Raw genomic sequence first — 16,305 nt, forward strand, 5'->3', positions numbered from 1 at the left:
TGATTTTCATCAATACCTTGGGTATGATGGAAACTGGAGGGAAAATGTATATCAGCCTGACGATATGCCGAATGGCAGAGCAGTGAACTGTAGGTGCTCTCTGTGACCAGCCATAAGAACGGCTATACGTAGATATTTCCTGTGTGGCGGGAAGATGGGGATATGTAAGTAGGCATCCTTCAGGTCCAGGGTGACCATGACCTCGTTGCGCAATAGGAAACTGGTTACTGAGTCTATGAACTCCATCCTGAAAGGTTTTTTCTTTATGAAGAGGTTGAGGAACCGAAGATCTATAATCATCCGCCACCCTCCTGTGGACTTTGGAACCAAGAACACGGGTGAATAAACTCCTTGACCCACTTCGGGAGGAGGGACCCTTTCCAGGGCCCCCTTTAAGAGATATTCTGCGACGGAAGCCTCCAGGCAGTCTTGTTGTAGGGCTGGTAAGACCCGCGTAGTGATGAAACGATCCACCGGAGGATGGGAGAACTCTATTGCGTATCCTCGCTGAACAACTTGAAAGACCCATGGGTCCAGAATGCGAAGATGCCATGCCACAAGGAAATTCGAAAGGCGCCCTCCTACGGGAGAGCTGGTCACAGAGAGCGGCGTCTCCTCAAAACCCCTTCTTCTTAGGGTCCTCCTTGGGGATCCCGCGACCCGCCCCTTTCGGACGGTATCTGGGGCGTCTCTGGCTTCCTTGTTGAGGCCTGTATTGAGACGTGGAGCCTCGACCCCTAGAAGGGGGAGGCCTTCCTCCTCTGGTTGCTTGTGGTAGTGATCTCCCTCTACCATCAGCCAATCCCTCCATCAGATCGTCCAGCCCTTGGCCGAAAACCTTCCCAGGTTGAAAGGGGAGGGAACACAAAGAAAACTTGGAGGCGACATCAGCCCGCCAAGGTTTGAGCCACAAGGGCCTCCTGGCGGCGGTATTGAGGGCCATGGCCTTGGAAGCCAGCTTCACCTGCTGTCTTGCCGATTCTCTCAGGAAATCCGTAGCGAGACGGATCTCCCCCATGGATGCCAGGATGTCGTCCCTGTTAACCCCGGAGTCGATATCCCGTTCCAGGCGGTCCAGCCGGGCTTGAAGCTTATCAGCTACTTCCGTTGAGGCGATGCCCACCGTCACCTGGGCTGAAGCAGACGAATACGCCTTCTTGAGCGTTGAATCCACTCTTCTATCAAGCAAATCCTGAAGATTTGACCCGTCATCGATGGGCACGACAGTGCGACGGGAAAGCTTAGAGATGGCTAAATCCACCTTGGGTGGTGGACCCCAGCGATCCAGCTGGGAGGGATCAATCGGATACACTGCTTTGAAAGCTCTGGTGGTGACGTAAGCCTTCTCCGGCTGCTTCCATTCTTGTTCCATTAGGCTGGCCATGGAGGCGTCCACTTGGAAAACCCTCCGCTTCCCAGAGGTGGACGCAGAGGCTTCCCCCTCGCCAACCTGGTCCCACGACCGGATGGCCTTCAGCAGTTTATTAGTCTTTTCCCGATGGAAAATTGGTCTGCTGGTACAGGAGGACTGATCGTCCGATGATATGGACACCTCCTCCACCTGGAGGCGCTCCAGGGAGGGCAGTGAAGCAGAACGCCTTTCCACGCGCTGCTTCTTGGTGAGCTGAGCCAGTGAAGTACGGATATCCTTTAAAGAATCATCCTGCAAAAAACACAAGGATACTTAGAAGCCGGAGGGGACCCTTCCCCTCTTTGCGGCAACCGTACTCACCATGTACTCCTTGACCCATGCTACCATATCACTGGTAACGGGTTCCTCCCGCAGAGGTCCCCTGCATTGCTGGCAGCGTGACCAGTCATAGCCTAAAGGCAAAACAATGACATTCAGGATACTCCCACCATTGGGAGAATTAGCAGACGAAAAAAACGCACCTACCATCAGGTAGTGGAACGTCACAATCAATGCAAGCCAGGTGTCTCCTTTTAGAAGACTTCTTCCGTCTTACTTGATCCCCGGGAGGGGTAGAAGAGGAAGACATGACAAATAGAAGCTAGCTTTCAGCGATACCTAAGCATGGAATATGAAACATCAGAGGAGTACATTCAAGGAACCATATGAGGAGACTCACCCAGCTTCTGCAGACCACTTACCAACCTTCAGCAGAGTTTGCAGTAGAATAAATGCAGTTTGAAGCGGTAACCACAAGCCACAGCGCAGAAACCAGCTAGGGATTAGACTAGCAGGCAATGAGGGATGCAACCTGCCCCCTTTTTACAGCCCCATATCCGGAAGGGGCGTGGCCTTAGTCAAAAGCTCCGTTCCTTTGCCCTTCATAACACTCCTAGCCCTTCAAGTCACGCTCCCCCCTTGAGCCAACTACATTGGCACGTACCTTAATCTCCTGAGGACCTCCAGTGTCCAACGCTGCTGTTCGCGTGGTCCCGGAGCGGCGAATGCCGAAAAACCGGAAGTTGCCGGTGTTACACTTCTAAACGACCGGCCGGAACCCTCCTACGCAGAGGAAAGGTTCCGCGAAAACCGGAAGTTCCCCTCATGGAGCCGCGCGAACACGCCGGCTGGCTGCGCGCGGCTCCGAAGCCCAGCAGGACTGGATGCCGGGGAACAGGAGGTAGGATTGCGTGAGGGAGGTGGGCAAAATAGGTAACTTTAATCTTACCTATTCTCTTTGCAGGACCGACAGAAGTCCAAAGGGGCAGAGTGCATGATTGAAGACACCTGAACAGGTCTGAGCAGGTAAGTACCTGAAACTTCTTCTTACTCTTTCTCTTTAGGAGGACACAGAGTCCTCCCCACCTGTCCGATCCTTTACACAGGACAGAAAAAAACGCACAGGGGGGAGGTATCTGTGCCCTCTTAAAGGGAACAAGCCATGTGAAATTAATACATGGCTAATTAAAATTCCGCCTGTCCTACCAGCACACAGGGGCACGAAATACCCCACATTGTGCCGCTGGTAGGGACGACAGGGAAATGAGGGTATTTATAACCCCAATATATTCTTTGAATTCCCAGTCAGACAATGGCACTGTATACCAGTAGTAAAAATTGTGGGTGCACGTAACCCCAATATATTCTTTGAATTCCCAGTCAGACAATGGCACTGTATACCAGTAGTAAAAATTGTGGGTGCACGTAACCCCAATATATTCTTTGAATTACCAGTCAGAAACTGGCACTATATGGCAGTAGCAAGAAATGAGGGTATTTGTATTCCCAATATACTCTTTGAATTCCCAGTCAGACAATGGCACTGTATACCAGTAGTAAAAATTGTGGGTGCACGTAACCCCAATATATTCTTTGAATTCCCAGTCAGACAATGGCACTATATGGCAGTAGCAAGAAATGAGGGTATTTATAACCCCAATATATTCTTTGAATTCCCAGTCAGACAATGGCACTGTATACCAGTAGTAAAAATTGTGGGTGCACGTAACCCCAATATATTCTTTGAATTCCCAGTCAGACAATGGCACTGTATACCAGTAGTAAAAATTGTGGGTGCACGTAACCCCAATATATTCTTTGAATTACCAGTCAGAAACTGGCACTATATGGCAGTAGCAAGAAATGAGGGTATTTGTATTCCCAATATACTCTTTGAATTCCCAGTCAGACAATGGCACTGTATACCAGTAGTAAAAATTGTGGGTGCACGTAACCCCAATATATTCTTTGAATTACCAGTCAGACACTGGCACTATATGGCAGTAGCAAGAAATGAGGGTATTTGTATTCCCAATATACTCTTTGAATTCCCAGTCAGACAATGGCACTGTATACCAGTAGTAAAAATTGTGGGTGCACGTAACCCCAATATATTCTTTGAATTCCCAGTCAGAAACTGGCACTATATGGCAGTAGCAAGAAATGAGGGTATTTGTATTCCCAATATACTCTTTGAATTCCCAGTCAGACAATGGCACTGTATACCAGTAGTAAAAATTGTGGGTGCACGTAACCCCAATATATTCTTTGAATTACCAGTCAGACACTGGCACTATATGGCAGTAGCAAGAAATGAGGGTATTTGTATTCCCAATATACTCTTTGAATTCCCAGTCAGACAATGGCACTGTATACCAGTAGTAAAAATTGTGGGTGCACGTAACCCCAATATATTCTTTGAATTCCCAGTCAGACAATGGCACTATATGGCAGTAGCAAGAAATGAGGGTATTTATAACCCCAATATATTCTTTGAATTCCCAGTCAGACAATGGCACTGTATACCAGTAGTAAAAATTGTGGGTGCACGTAACCCCAATATATTCTTTGAATTCCCAGTCAGACAATGGCACTGTATACCAGTAGTAAAAATTGTGGGTGCACGTAACCCCAATATATTCTTTGAATTACCAGTCAGAAACTGGCACTATATGGCAGTAGCAAGAAATGAGGGTATTTGTATTCCCAATATACTCTTTGAATTCCCAGTCAGACAATGGCACTGTATACCAGTAGTAAAAATTGTGGGTGCACGTAACCCCAATATATTCTTTGAATTACCAGTCAGAAACTGGCACTATATGGCAGTAGCAAGAAATGAGGGTATTTATAACCCCAATATATTCTTTGAATTCCCAGTCAGACAATGGCACTGTATACCAGTAGTAAAAATTGTGGGTGCACGTAACCCCAATATATTCTTTGAATTACCAGTCAGAAACTGGCACTATATGGCAGTAGCAAGAAATGAGGGTATTTATAACCCCAATATATTCTTTGAATTCCCAGTCAGACAATGGCACTGTATACCAGTAGTAAAAATTGTGGGTGCACGTAACCCCAATATATTCTTTGAATTACCAGTCAGACACTGGCACTATATGGCAGTAGCAAGAAATGAGGGTATTTGTATTCCCAATATACTCTTTGAATTCCCAGTCAGACAATGGCACTGTATACCAGTAGTAAAAATTGTGGGTGCACGTAACCCCAATATATTCTTTGAATTACCAGTCAGACACTGGCACTATATGGCAGTAGCAAGAAATGAGGGTATTTGTATTCCCAATATACTCTTTGAATTCCCAGTCAGACAATGGCACTGTATACCAGTAGTAAAAATTGTGGGTGCACGTAACCCCAATATATTCTTTGAATTACCAGTCAGACACTGGCACTATATGGCAGTAGCAAGAAATGAGGGTATTTGTATTCCCAATATACTCTTTGAATTCCCAGTCAGACAATGGCACTGTATACCAGTAGTAAAAATTGTGGGTGCACGTAACCCCAATATATTCTTTGAATTCCCAGTCAGACAATGGCACTATATGGCAGTAGCAAGAAATGAGGGTATTTATAACCCCAATATATTCTTTGAATTCCCAGTCAGACAATGGCACTGTATACCAGTAGTAAAAATTGTGGGTGCACGTAACCCCAATATATTCTTTGAATTACCAGTCAGACACTGGCACTATATGGCAGTAGCAAGAAATGAGGGTATTTGTATTCCCAATATACTCTTTGAATTCCCAGTCAGACAATGGCACTGTATACCAGTAGTAAAAATTGTGGGTGCACGTAACCCCAATATATTCTTTGAATTCCCAGTCAGACAATGGCACTATATGGCAGTAGCAAGAAATGAGGGTATTTATAACCCCAATATATTCTTTGAATTCCCAGTCAGACAATGGCACTGTATACCAGTAGTAAAAATTGTGGGTGCACGTAACCCCAATATATTCTTTGAATTCCCAGTCAGACAATGGCACTGTATACCAGTAGTAAAAATTGTGGGTGCACGTAACCCCAATATATTCTTTGAATTACCAGTCAGAAACTGGCACTATATGGCAGTAGCAAGAAATGAGGGTATTTGTATTCCCAATATACTCTTTGAATTCCCAGTCAGACAATGGCACTGTATACCAGTAGTTAAAATTGTGGGTGCACGTAACCCCAATATATTCTTTGAATTCCCAGTCAGACAATGGCACTATATGGCAGTAGCAAGAAATGAGGGTATTTATAACCCCAATATATTCTTTGAATTCCCAGTCAGACAATGGCACTGTATACCAGTAGTAAAAATTGTGGGTGCACGTAACCCCAATATATTCTTTGAATTCCCAGTCAGACAATGGCACTGTATACCAGTAGTAAAAATTGTGGGTGCACGTAACCCCAATATATTCTTTGAATTCCCAGTCAGAAACTGGCACTATATGGCAGTAGCAAGAAATGAGGGTATTTGTATTCCCAATATACTCTTTGAATTCCCAGTCAGACAATGGCACTGTATACCAGTAGTAAAAATTGTGGGTGCACGTAACCCCAATATATTCTTTGAATTACCAGTCAGACACTGGCACTATATGGCAGTAGCAAGAAATGAGGGTATTTGTATTCCCAATATACTCTTTGAATTCCCAGTCAGACAATGGCACTGTATACCAGTAGTAAAAATTGTGGGTGCACGTAACCCCAATATATTCTTTGAATTCCCAGTCAGAAACTGGCACTATATGGCAGTAGCAAGAAATGAGGGTATTTGTATTCCCAATATACTCTTTGAATTCCCAGTCAGACAATGGCACTGTATACCAGTAGTAAAAATTGTGGGTGCACGTAACCCCAATATATTCTTTGAATTACCAGTCAGACACTGGCACTATATGGCAGTAGCAAGAAATGAGGGTATTTGTATTCCCAATATACTCTTTGAATTCCCAGTCAGACAATGGCACTGTATACCAGTAGTAAAAATTGTGGGTGCACGTAACCCCAATATATTCTTTGAATTCCCAGTCAGACAATGGCACTATATGGCAGTAGCAAGAAATGAGGGTATTTATAACCCCAATATATTCTTTGAATTCCCAGTCAGACAATGGCACTGTATACCAGTAGTAAAAATTGTGGGTGCACGTAACCCCAATATATTCTTTGAATTCCCAGTCAGACAATGGCACTGTATACCAGTAGTAAAAATTGTGGGTGCACGTAACCCCAATATATTCTTTGAATTACCAGTCAGAAACTTGCACTATATGGCAGTAGCAAGAAATGAGGGTATTTGTATTCCCAATATACTCTTTGAATTCCCAGTCAGACAATGGCACTGTATACCAGTAGTAAAAATTGTGGGTGCACGTAACCCCAATATATTCTTTGAATTCCCAGTCAGAAACTGGCACTATATGGCAGTAGCAAGAAATGAGGGTATTTATAACCCCAATATATTCTTTGAATTCCCAGTCAGACAATGGCACTGTATACCAGTAGTAAAAATTGTGGGTGCACGTAACCCCAATATATTCTTTGAATTACCAGTCAGAAACTGGCACTATATGGCAGTAGCAAGAAATGAGGGTATTTATAACCCCAATATATTCTTTGAATTCCCAGTCAGACAATGGCACTGTATACCAGTAGTAAAAATTGTGGGTGCACGTAACCCCAATATATTCTTTGAATTCCCAGTCAGACACTGGCACTATATGGCAGTAGCAAGAAATGAGGGTATTTGTATTCCCAATATATTCTTTGAATTCCCAGTCAGACAATGGCACTGTATACCAGTAGTAAAAATTGTGGGTGCACGTAACCCCAATATATTCTTTGAATTCCCAGTCAGACACTGGCACTATATGGCAGTAGCAAGAAATGAGGGTATTTGTATTCCCAATATATTCTTTGAATTCCCAGTCAGACAATGGCACTGTATACCAGTAGTAAAAATTGTGGGTGTATATAGCCCCAATTCTATTGCTAGGGGACTTGCAGGGTATTTCTGGGGTGAAGGTGGGGGGGCACACCGTTGGAACGGGTATCGGGGTATATATCGGGTATACGGGAATACACTGACAGTGTATTCCATTCAGGATCCTGGGAAAGCTGGGTTGCGGCGATTGAGCCCGTCAGTGCCACGTTACACTGACAAGCTTCTCCCTGGAATTTAGCTCTTATAAGAGCTGTTGGTTGTCTTCTCCTTCCTATCCTAGCCTGTCCCTGCCTACCCAGAATCTAAGCCCTAGCTAGCTGGACGGAAACCTCCGTCCTCGGTGAATTGCAAGCTCAGAATGACGCGAAGCTGGGCGTCGCTGTTCTTTTAAATTAGAGGTCACATGTTTTCGGCAGCCAATGGGTTTTGCCTACTTTTTTCAACGTCACCGGTGTCGTAGTTCCTGTCCCACCTACCCTGCGCTGTTATTGGAGCAAAAAAGGCGCCAGGGAAGGTGGGAGGGGAATCGAGTAATGGCGCACTTTACCACGCGGTGTTCGATTCGATTCGAACATGCCGAACAGCCTAATATCCGATCGAACATGAGTTCGATAGAACACTGTTCGCTCATCTCTAATGGTAGATAATATTGATTAATGCATTTGTGTGATGTGGCTATGTGTTTGAAAAGTAGTGTATTTCACATTTTGAAAATTGTGTTGTATTTGTTTTTTTAGATTATTATTTGGGAGGGTTTTCACCAAATTTCATCAAATTTCCTATTTATTAATAAATACAAAAATATTGATCAATGTTTACTACCAATATGAAGTACAATGTGTCACGAAAAAAACCAGTCTCTAAACCACTTGTGTAAGTTAATGCGTCTTAAAGGGATTCTACCATTGAAATAAATTTTTTTGGCGATCACACGTCGGAATAGCCTTTAGAAAGGTTATTCATCTCTTACCTTTAGACGTGGTCTCCGCTGTCCTGTTCCTTAGAAATACTGTTTTTTACCGGTATGCAAATTAGTTCTCTCGCAGCGATGGGGGCGGGCCCCAGCGCTGAAAATGCATCCCCACTGCTGCTCGAGAATACGCTCCAGCGACACCTCTGTCTTCGGCTGGATCCTCCCCTTCTTTCAGCGCACTCGGCTCTGCTGGTGTGTCACTGGCAGAGCCAACTGCGCAGGCGTCGGAGGTGACGCAGAAGGTAGACGATGGAAGAGGGGGAGGATCCAGCTGAAGCTAGAGGCGTCGCTGGAGCGTGTTCTCAAGCAGCAGTGGGGACGCCCCCATCGCTGCAAGAGAACTAATTTGCTTACCCGTAAAAATTGGTATTTCTAAGGAACGGCGCAGCGGAGACCACGTCTAAAGGTAAGAGACGAATAGCCTTTCTAAAGGCTATTCCGACGTGTGATCGCCAAAAAATTAAAAATCAAAAAATTCATTTCAATGGTAGAATCCCTTTAAAGTTACTATATAAAGTGACACATGTCGGTTTTGAAAGATGAGGCCTGTGCAGTGCGTTGGCATTCTGTCACAGCATCCTGCTCCTGATTAGGCCCGGATGAATGGATCTAATCAGGAGGAAGTCTCGAGCCGTGAACACTGCGTCTGACTCAGCCGTGGAATCCGCCTGAAGATAGGTAATGTTGTTTTTTTTTTTTGTTTTCTTTCCACTAGTTGAAAAAAAATTGCTAGTGGAAAAAACTGCTAGTGACTCCCATTGAAATAAATGAGGCAATTTTTTAGGCGGATTTTGAGGTGGATTCCGCGTCAAAATCCGCCTGCAAAAAACTCCTTGTGAACTGACCCTTACTAGTCATTGATCTAGAGATTTGGATCCCCTTCACTGATGGAACATTTGTCACGCTAGAAGCTCTGACCGAGGGGGCATTAACACAGAGTAAAGTGGTGCTGATTCTGCCATGTTAACTCACGGAAGAGTCAGCGCTGATAAGTCCCCCATTGACTTCAATGGGTTCCGTTTAACGCGCAGAACACATTGAAATCAATGGGTTAAAAAGTCTCCCATTGATTTCAATGTGTTCCGCACGTTAAATGGAACCCATTGAAGTCAATGGGAGTCTTTTTATCAGCGCTGATTCTGCTGCGAGTTATCGTGGCAGAATCAGTACCACTTTACTCCGTGTGAATGCCCCCTTAGAGGTTGGCCAGGCTTAAGCTAAATTTATTTAGGGAGGTGGAAAAAAAAAAAAATCTACTCGCCTGTCCTCAATGCTTTCGGTGTCCTCCCAGCGAAATCCGGTCTTGCTGCTCGATGTCTTGCAATGGAATTCCTCACCGGCTGTGGATCCTGGATCCCTTTTGCTGAAGCTGCTGATTGACCTCAGCAGTCACATGGTCATCCACCGAAAGAAGACAATGAACTGGCAGGACTGGACCATTCTGGGAAGCACCAGAGCACTGGGCACTGGTGAGGAACAAATACTGGATGATTTACAATTCTAATGGTTGTTTTTCAGATATAGTTCCTGTGTCCTTCACTGACCGGGGGCTGGTCAGTGAGCCTCATCATGATGCCTGGGGAGACCCACTCAAAGACGGCTGGCATTGCTTCAGAGGCAGCAGGATCCTGTCAAAACTGTACTTCCTTGCAACAGGTAGTATAATAAAATTTAGTCCAATGTTGGTTTGTTAAATCTTTTTTTATTTTGTATTTTTTGAGAATTGAGACTTTTCTCCAGGGCTAGGGACTGGAGAATAACAAAAGAACCCAGTATCAGCCATAGCCACTTCCTTCCAGTCTTAACTGCAGTCTATGGGGTCAGTGTGCTTTCACTGCACACCGCTTGCCAATGCATTCGGTAGTCTATTCTGGGCGTGGGAGGGGGGCCATGCGGACTCCCCCGAACGGATTACCGACACAGACATGAACGAGGCCTAAGTTGCTAGAGAGGAGATTTTAAGTCAACCATTTATGAAAATGTTGAGTTGGGAAATTCGGAGCTGGCATTAAACCTGTAATCCTCCCCTATGATGAAATGCTATATATATGTTAATTATGTAATGTATAGGGGCTAAAGGCCTGAGATCAAACACCCCGATTTAGTTTTATGTGTATTAGAGAACGCACAGCATCCCACTCCCCTATCTCTTTAGAATTTCCTATAGGCGCGTGTTTGAGGTCTGATATGAAGACATATTTGACACTGAACCACTTTCACCCTGTTCTTCAGAAATTCAACAGTGGTCTTAGATATGTGAGCATTGCATTTGTGAATTCATGATTCAAGAACTCCTCACATCAAGTCTTTTGGAAAGTAACGTACATTTTGTTTGTAGAGAGGGATTGCTTAAGCATGCACTTCAGTGGCAAATTCGAATTTTTGTGCAATTTTTTACTTGTAGTCTCTCTTTGCTACAAAATTGCATGAAGTTGGTTGTATATATGAAATATTAAAGGGGTTGGCCACCCTTAAGCTGAAAAAACTACAGTGCCCCAGGCAACTCAGAAAGATGGTTATAGGACAAATGTGCTGTAAAAATTAAATTTATCTTACCCGTTCCCCATTAAAATTAGATTTTTCAGTGTGAGCTCAGCCGGCCTGTGTGGGCGGGACATCAATAAACTGAAAGTAAAACTCCTGGCCTACATTCCAGGCTGAGGCGCATCACAGCACTGCCCACGCATAGGATGTGATCACACAGCTTCATTCACCTCAGCACCTCCGGCTAGCAGAATGCGCTCACAATGGCTGTCACTGTCACAACACTGGGCTGAATCCTAGGAGTCCTGCACAACTAATAGCCGCTGAGGGCCGCTATGATTCATCCAATATGAAAGGAGCCCGAAAACACCTTCTTTAGCGCTAAATTCAAATAGCCTAATCAATAAAATGCCACCGGACACCATCGATTACAATAGGGTTGTGACTAAATACTATACTCAGTGAGGACCTGCTCCTTATCACTTATAGTATTAGCCGCCTCAGTGTGATCTATTTCTCATTACTGGTCAGGACCTTTCCCCCCCCCTAGTGGTCAGGATCTGAACTGAAGTAGTATTTAGCCAGCTCACAGTGAAATGGCTATATCCCCCACTCCAGAAGGACCAGGTCCTCACCAGTGACATGTGTGTGTGTGTGTATATATATACACACACACTATATGTATATGTGTGTATATATATATATATATATATACAGTTAGGTAATCACCAGTCCAAATTCCAGTGAAACGCTCATATTCTTATGACCCCCCTTGCAAGATACCCACAGGGGAGGGGATAACTTGTCGCAGATAGCCCCTGTAAGTCTACCCCCGCACTACTAGCAGTTATTTCACCAATAGCCATATATTTCCTGTGCACCACCAGACAAGCATTCTATATCTTTCTAGTGCACCCCCATAGTGTTAATAAGCACTCCACAGCGCAGAACACTCCAAACAAGTCTCACACAGCTCCCGATGTGTCTTTTATGGCCGAAGCCCAACGTGGTGGTAAAAACACGGCAAAAACTGCAGTATATTCCAGAGTTTCTTTGTGCCTCTCATGAAAACCTAAGGCTTAGTTCACACGTAAATTACGTGTGGCATATTTTGGCACTGGAAAAAACGCTTCCTAATTAGGGACCTTGGCCCGCTTTTTGTGGAGCGTTTTTTTTTTTTTGTAAAAACCGCTTCCAACAAGGCCAGACGGTTTTCCCATCCCTTAAAAGAGAACTGGCTGCAAAAAACGCGTCACGTTTTTACTGCACAGTTTTTTGTAAAAAAAAAAAAAAAAAAAAAAAAAAAGCGATGCATTTTTATGCAAAAAGCGGCTCAGTAAAAAAACGCGCGTTTTGCGCTTCCCATTCACTTCTGTTGCTTTCTTCAGGCAGAAAACGCCTAAAGAAAAGTCATGTCGCTTTTTTTGTCGTCTAGCGTAAAAAAACACTAGCGAAAGAAAAAAAAGCAAGCCCTCTACATAGACTATCATTGTAAATGAAATTATCAAAATCCGCCTCCATGTCCCCGTGTGAACTAGCCCTAACACAGATATGAAAGATTCCTCCATTCTTCATGAGCCTCTTGTGCATCGCCAAACCCCCCCCTTCCTGAATGTACCTTCAGTGCAAGGAGCACAAACAACCACGTCCCAGCTCTCCATGTGCCTCTCTACTATGCACCCCACATCTCTCACCCCACATTATACAATGCACCCCACATCTCTCCACCTCCACACTACAACACGCACCCGACAACTCCCATGCACCCAAAATCCCCCCCCCCACAGTACTCCATGCACCCTACATCTCACCCCCACTACATAATGCATCCCAAATCTGCCGCCCCCAACAGTACACTATGCACCCCACATCTCTCCCCACACAGTACACACTACACCCCACATTATACAATGCACCCCACATCTCTCCACCTCCACACTACAACATGCACCCGACAACTTCTATAGTACACCATGCACCCAAGATCCCCCCCCCCCCCACAGTACTCCATGAACCTTACATCTCTCACCCCCACTACACAATGCACCCCAAATCTGTCCCCCCACAGTACACTGTGCACCCCATATCTCTCCCCATTATACAATGCACCCCACATCTCCCCCACATTATACAATGCACCCTACATCTCTCCACCTCCACACTACAACATGCACCCTACAACTCTTACCCCATAGTACACCATGCACCTGAGATCTGCCCCCCTCCCCCCACAGTACACCATGCACCTACATCTCTCAGTTCCACTACACAATGCAGCCCAGATCTGTTCCCCAAGATTTGTCCTCCCTTCCACACCATGCACCCTACATCTCACCCACACTACACAGTGCAGCCCACATCTTTCACATCCCCACATTACACCAGGCACCTCACATCTCTGCATGTTCCTCCACTGCAATGGGATACAACTTTTCTACATTGATGAAGGACCTTCTTGCAATCACAGACACGCCTACCCAGTAACAAGACTAGAGTCATGTGACTGTGACGTCAGACAGGTCCTTGCTGAGTAGTGAAAGACCAGGCAGAAGAGCAGAGCAGGCACAGACACGTGACATGGTCAAGCTGGGTCACATGCCCCTCCATGTCACAAGCTCAGTGGTCAGAGGAGGAGTGTCAGAGAGACGGCAGAGCCAAGTAAGCGGAGGGCGTGGCCTCAAAAATAAAGGGACAGGTGTAGAATTGAAAATAAATGTCTATGAGTAAGTTTATTATTTATCTTTGGGCTACACATTACACACTGTTAGTTATAAAGTGGCCAACCCCTTTTAGTTATGTTTTTGTATACCGTATGCTGTGCAATCTTGAAAAAGTTAGATTGGGGAGGGGGGTCACAGATCATGGAGAGTGCAGTACGTATCCTACCCATTCCAAATTGATTGGAAGACTACCATTGTGTTAAAGAGGACCTTTCACCATATCTGGGCACATGCAGTGTTATATACTGCCGGAAAGCTGACAGTGTGCTGATTTCAGCGCACTGTCGGCTTTCCCGATCTGTGCCCGGTGTGAAGAGCTTACGGTCCGGTACCGTAGCTCTTCTATGGTCATAAGGGCGTTTCTGACCATTAGCCAGAGACGTCCTTCTGCCTCGCGGCGCCTATCACGCTGTGCTGTGGAGCGGGGAGGAACGCCCCCCTCCCTCTGCTCACACAGCTCGTCCATAGACGAGCATTATCAGGGAGGGAGGGGGCGTTCCTCCCCGCTCCAAAGCACAGCGCGATTGGCGCCGCGAGGCAGAAGGACATTCCTGGCTAATGGTCAGAAACGCCCTTCTGACCATAGAGCACTACGGTACCGGACCGTAAGCTCTTCACACCGGGCACAGATCGGGAAAGCCGACAGTGCGCTGAAATCAGCACACTGTCAGCTTTCCGGCAGTATATAACACTGCATGTGCCCAGATATGGTGAAAGGTCCTCTTTAAGCGTGGCAGTGAAGAATTCCGGGCTGTGAATATCTTTGACACAAGCAACAAAGGCAGAGCCAGTAGGGGATGCACATTTTTCCAATGAAGGGCTATAAGTGACTTTTCAGCAGTACAGAGATACAAGAACAGTTTCGAGGTCTTACAGCTAAGGTTTCGAGGAGGTAAATTAACCCTTAAGTACTATCATGGTGTCTATCATACGCCACTCCCATAGACCTATCATTAGGATAGAAACCACAATAGTACTTAAGGGTTAAGCAAATAGGTGGAAGCGAGACACCTTGGAGAAAGCGCTCAATAGTCAACTCCCTTACCTCTGACCAGTAGCAACAGTATAGATTTTTAAACGGATTCTATCATTAGAATTCCCTTTTTTTAACTAAATACACTTAGGAATAGCCTTAAGAAAGGCTATTCTTCTCTTACTTTTATTATTCTGATCCGCGCCGCCGTAACTGACAAATTTCTTCTTTCTTTCATATGTAAATGAGTTTTCAGACACCACTGGGGCATCCCCTGTACTTTCTGAAAATTCTCCAACGACGCCTCCATCTTGTTCTCCAGACTGCCTCTTTTCTCACGCTCCCATCTCGTCTTCATCCAAAAGTGCCGAATGCGAGTGTCAGTTGGCCATTTTCCTGTGGCCTCTCCCGTTTCACCACAGGAAAATGGCCGACTGACTTGCGCAGTCGGCGCTTTTGGATGAGGACTCAGTTTTATAGCTTGTCTAAGCAGCAAAACTGTTTTCAGCTGTGCTAACATACTAACACAAGTGTTTTCTAATCATAAATTAGCCTTCTCAGGGTAAGTTCAAATGGGGTTTTTTGGATCGGAACCAGAGGCTGAGGCCGCCTCAGGTTCCCATCCAAAAACCGGGTAGCAGCGACTGAAAGCCGGTGCAGTGCACCAGCATCCAGCAGCGCACTCCGCTCCGGATTAGGCCTAATGAATGGGCCTAGTCCGAAGGAGGGTGTGTTTTCAGGCCGAATCGCGAGGTGACTCGTCCTGAAGAATGAGCATCTCGCTTCCGGCTCCCGGAAAAAACTCCTGAGTCTTTTTGGTCAGGATTTTGAGGCGGATACGGCTTCAAAATCCTGACCAAAAATCTAGAACATTGGATTGATGGTTGCTCGAAATAGGCCTCTATACACCTATGTAGATATTGCATTAAAACCAGACGTTTGCAGCTAGAATAGTCATTTACCATATTTCTGATTCATTTAATGTTATCTTCACTGAAAAAAAAAAAATTTTCTTTCAAGAATATGTCAATTTCTAAAAGTGACCCTAAACTTTTGAACGGTAGTGTATATGTTTTAATTTGGTAGCATAAAGTGACATCCTGTAATAGGAGATGGTAGTGGCAAGGCTGCGATTACATATGATCCAAATGACGACTGTACTAAAAAAAAAAAAAAAAAATCTATTTTATTGTCATCTATTTTAACTTTAATTCCAGAGTTTGAATGAATATGTTGCGGCTTTGATTGCACTGAAGCAAAAAATAATAGACTCAGAGTAAGTATAATAACCTCTATAATTTTTAATTTAATTTATAATTTAAATGACTTGGGTGAATTGCAGCAAATGTTTTAAAATGCATACATTTCCTAAAGGGATTTTCCAGGAGTTGGAATAGGTCATCAATATGTGGTTTGTGAAGGTCCAGCACCTGGGATCCCCAAAGGTGAGTGACGCTAGGTTCACACCTGCTTTGGGGTTTCCGTTCTTCGGGT

At 44.9% G+C, this 16,305-nt stretch overlaps 1 protein-coding gene across 3 annotated transcripts in view; it reads left to right on the plus strand.

Annotated features, from left to right (window-relative positions):
• Positions 1 to 16,305, plus strand: part of ICE1 (interactor of little elongation complex ELL subunit 1) — a 205,076-nt gene that overhangs the window by 13,951 nt on the left and 174,820 nt on the right. For 2 of the 3 annotated variants that reach the window (XR_012715467.1, XM_075271071.1), the window contains exon 1: positions 10,164 to 10,290. Coding sequence is in view for 1 of the 3 variants with exons in the window: in XM_075271072.1 (XP_075127173.1) it covers positions 10,204 to 10,290; positions 16,029 to 16,087 (146 nt within the window). In the remaining 2 variants the exon portion in view is untranslated. Of the gene's footprint in view, positions 1 to 10,152; positions 10,291 to 16,028; positions 16,088 to 16,305 lie in introns of those variants that run through there. The other variant, XM_075271072.1, reaches the window with a different exon arrangement.

Source organism: Leptodactylus fuscus, chromosome 4, assembly GCF_031893055.1.
Source record: "Leptodactylus fuscus isolate aLepFus1 chromosome 4, aLepFus1.hap2, whole genome shotgun sequence".
Taxonomy (NCBI): Eukaryota; Metazoa; Chordata; class Amphibia; order Anura; family Leptodactylidae; genus Leptodactylus; species Leptodactylus fuscus.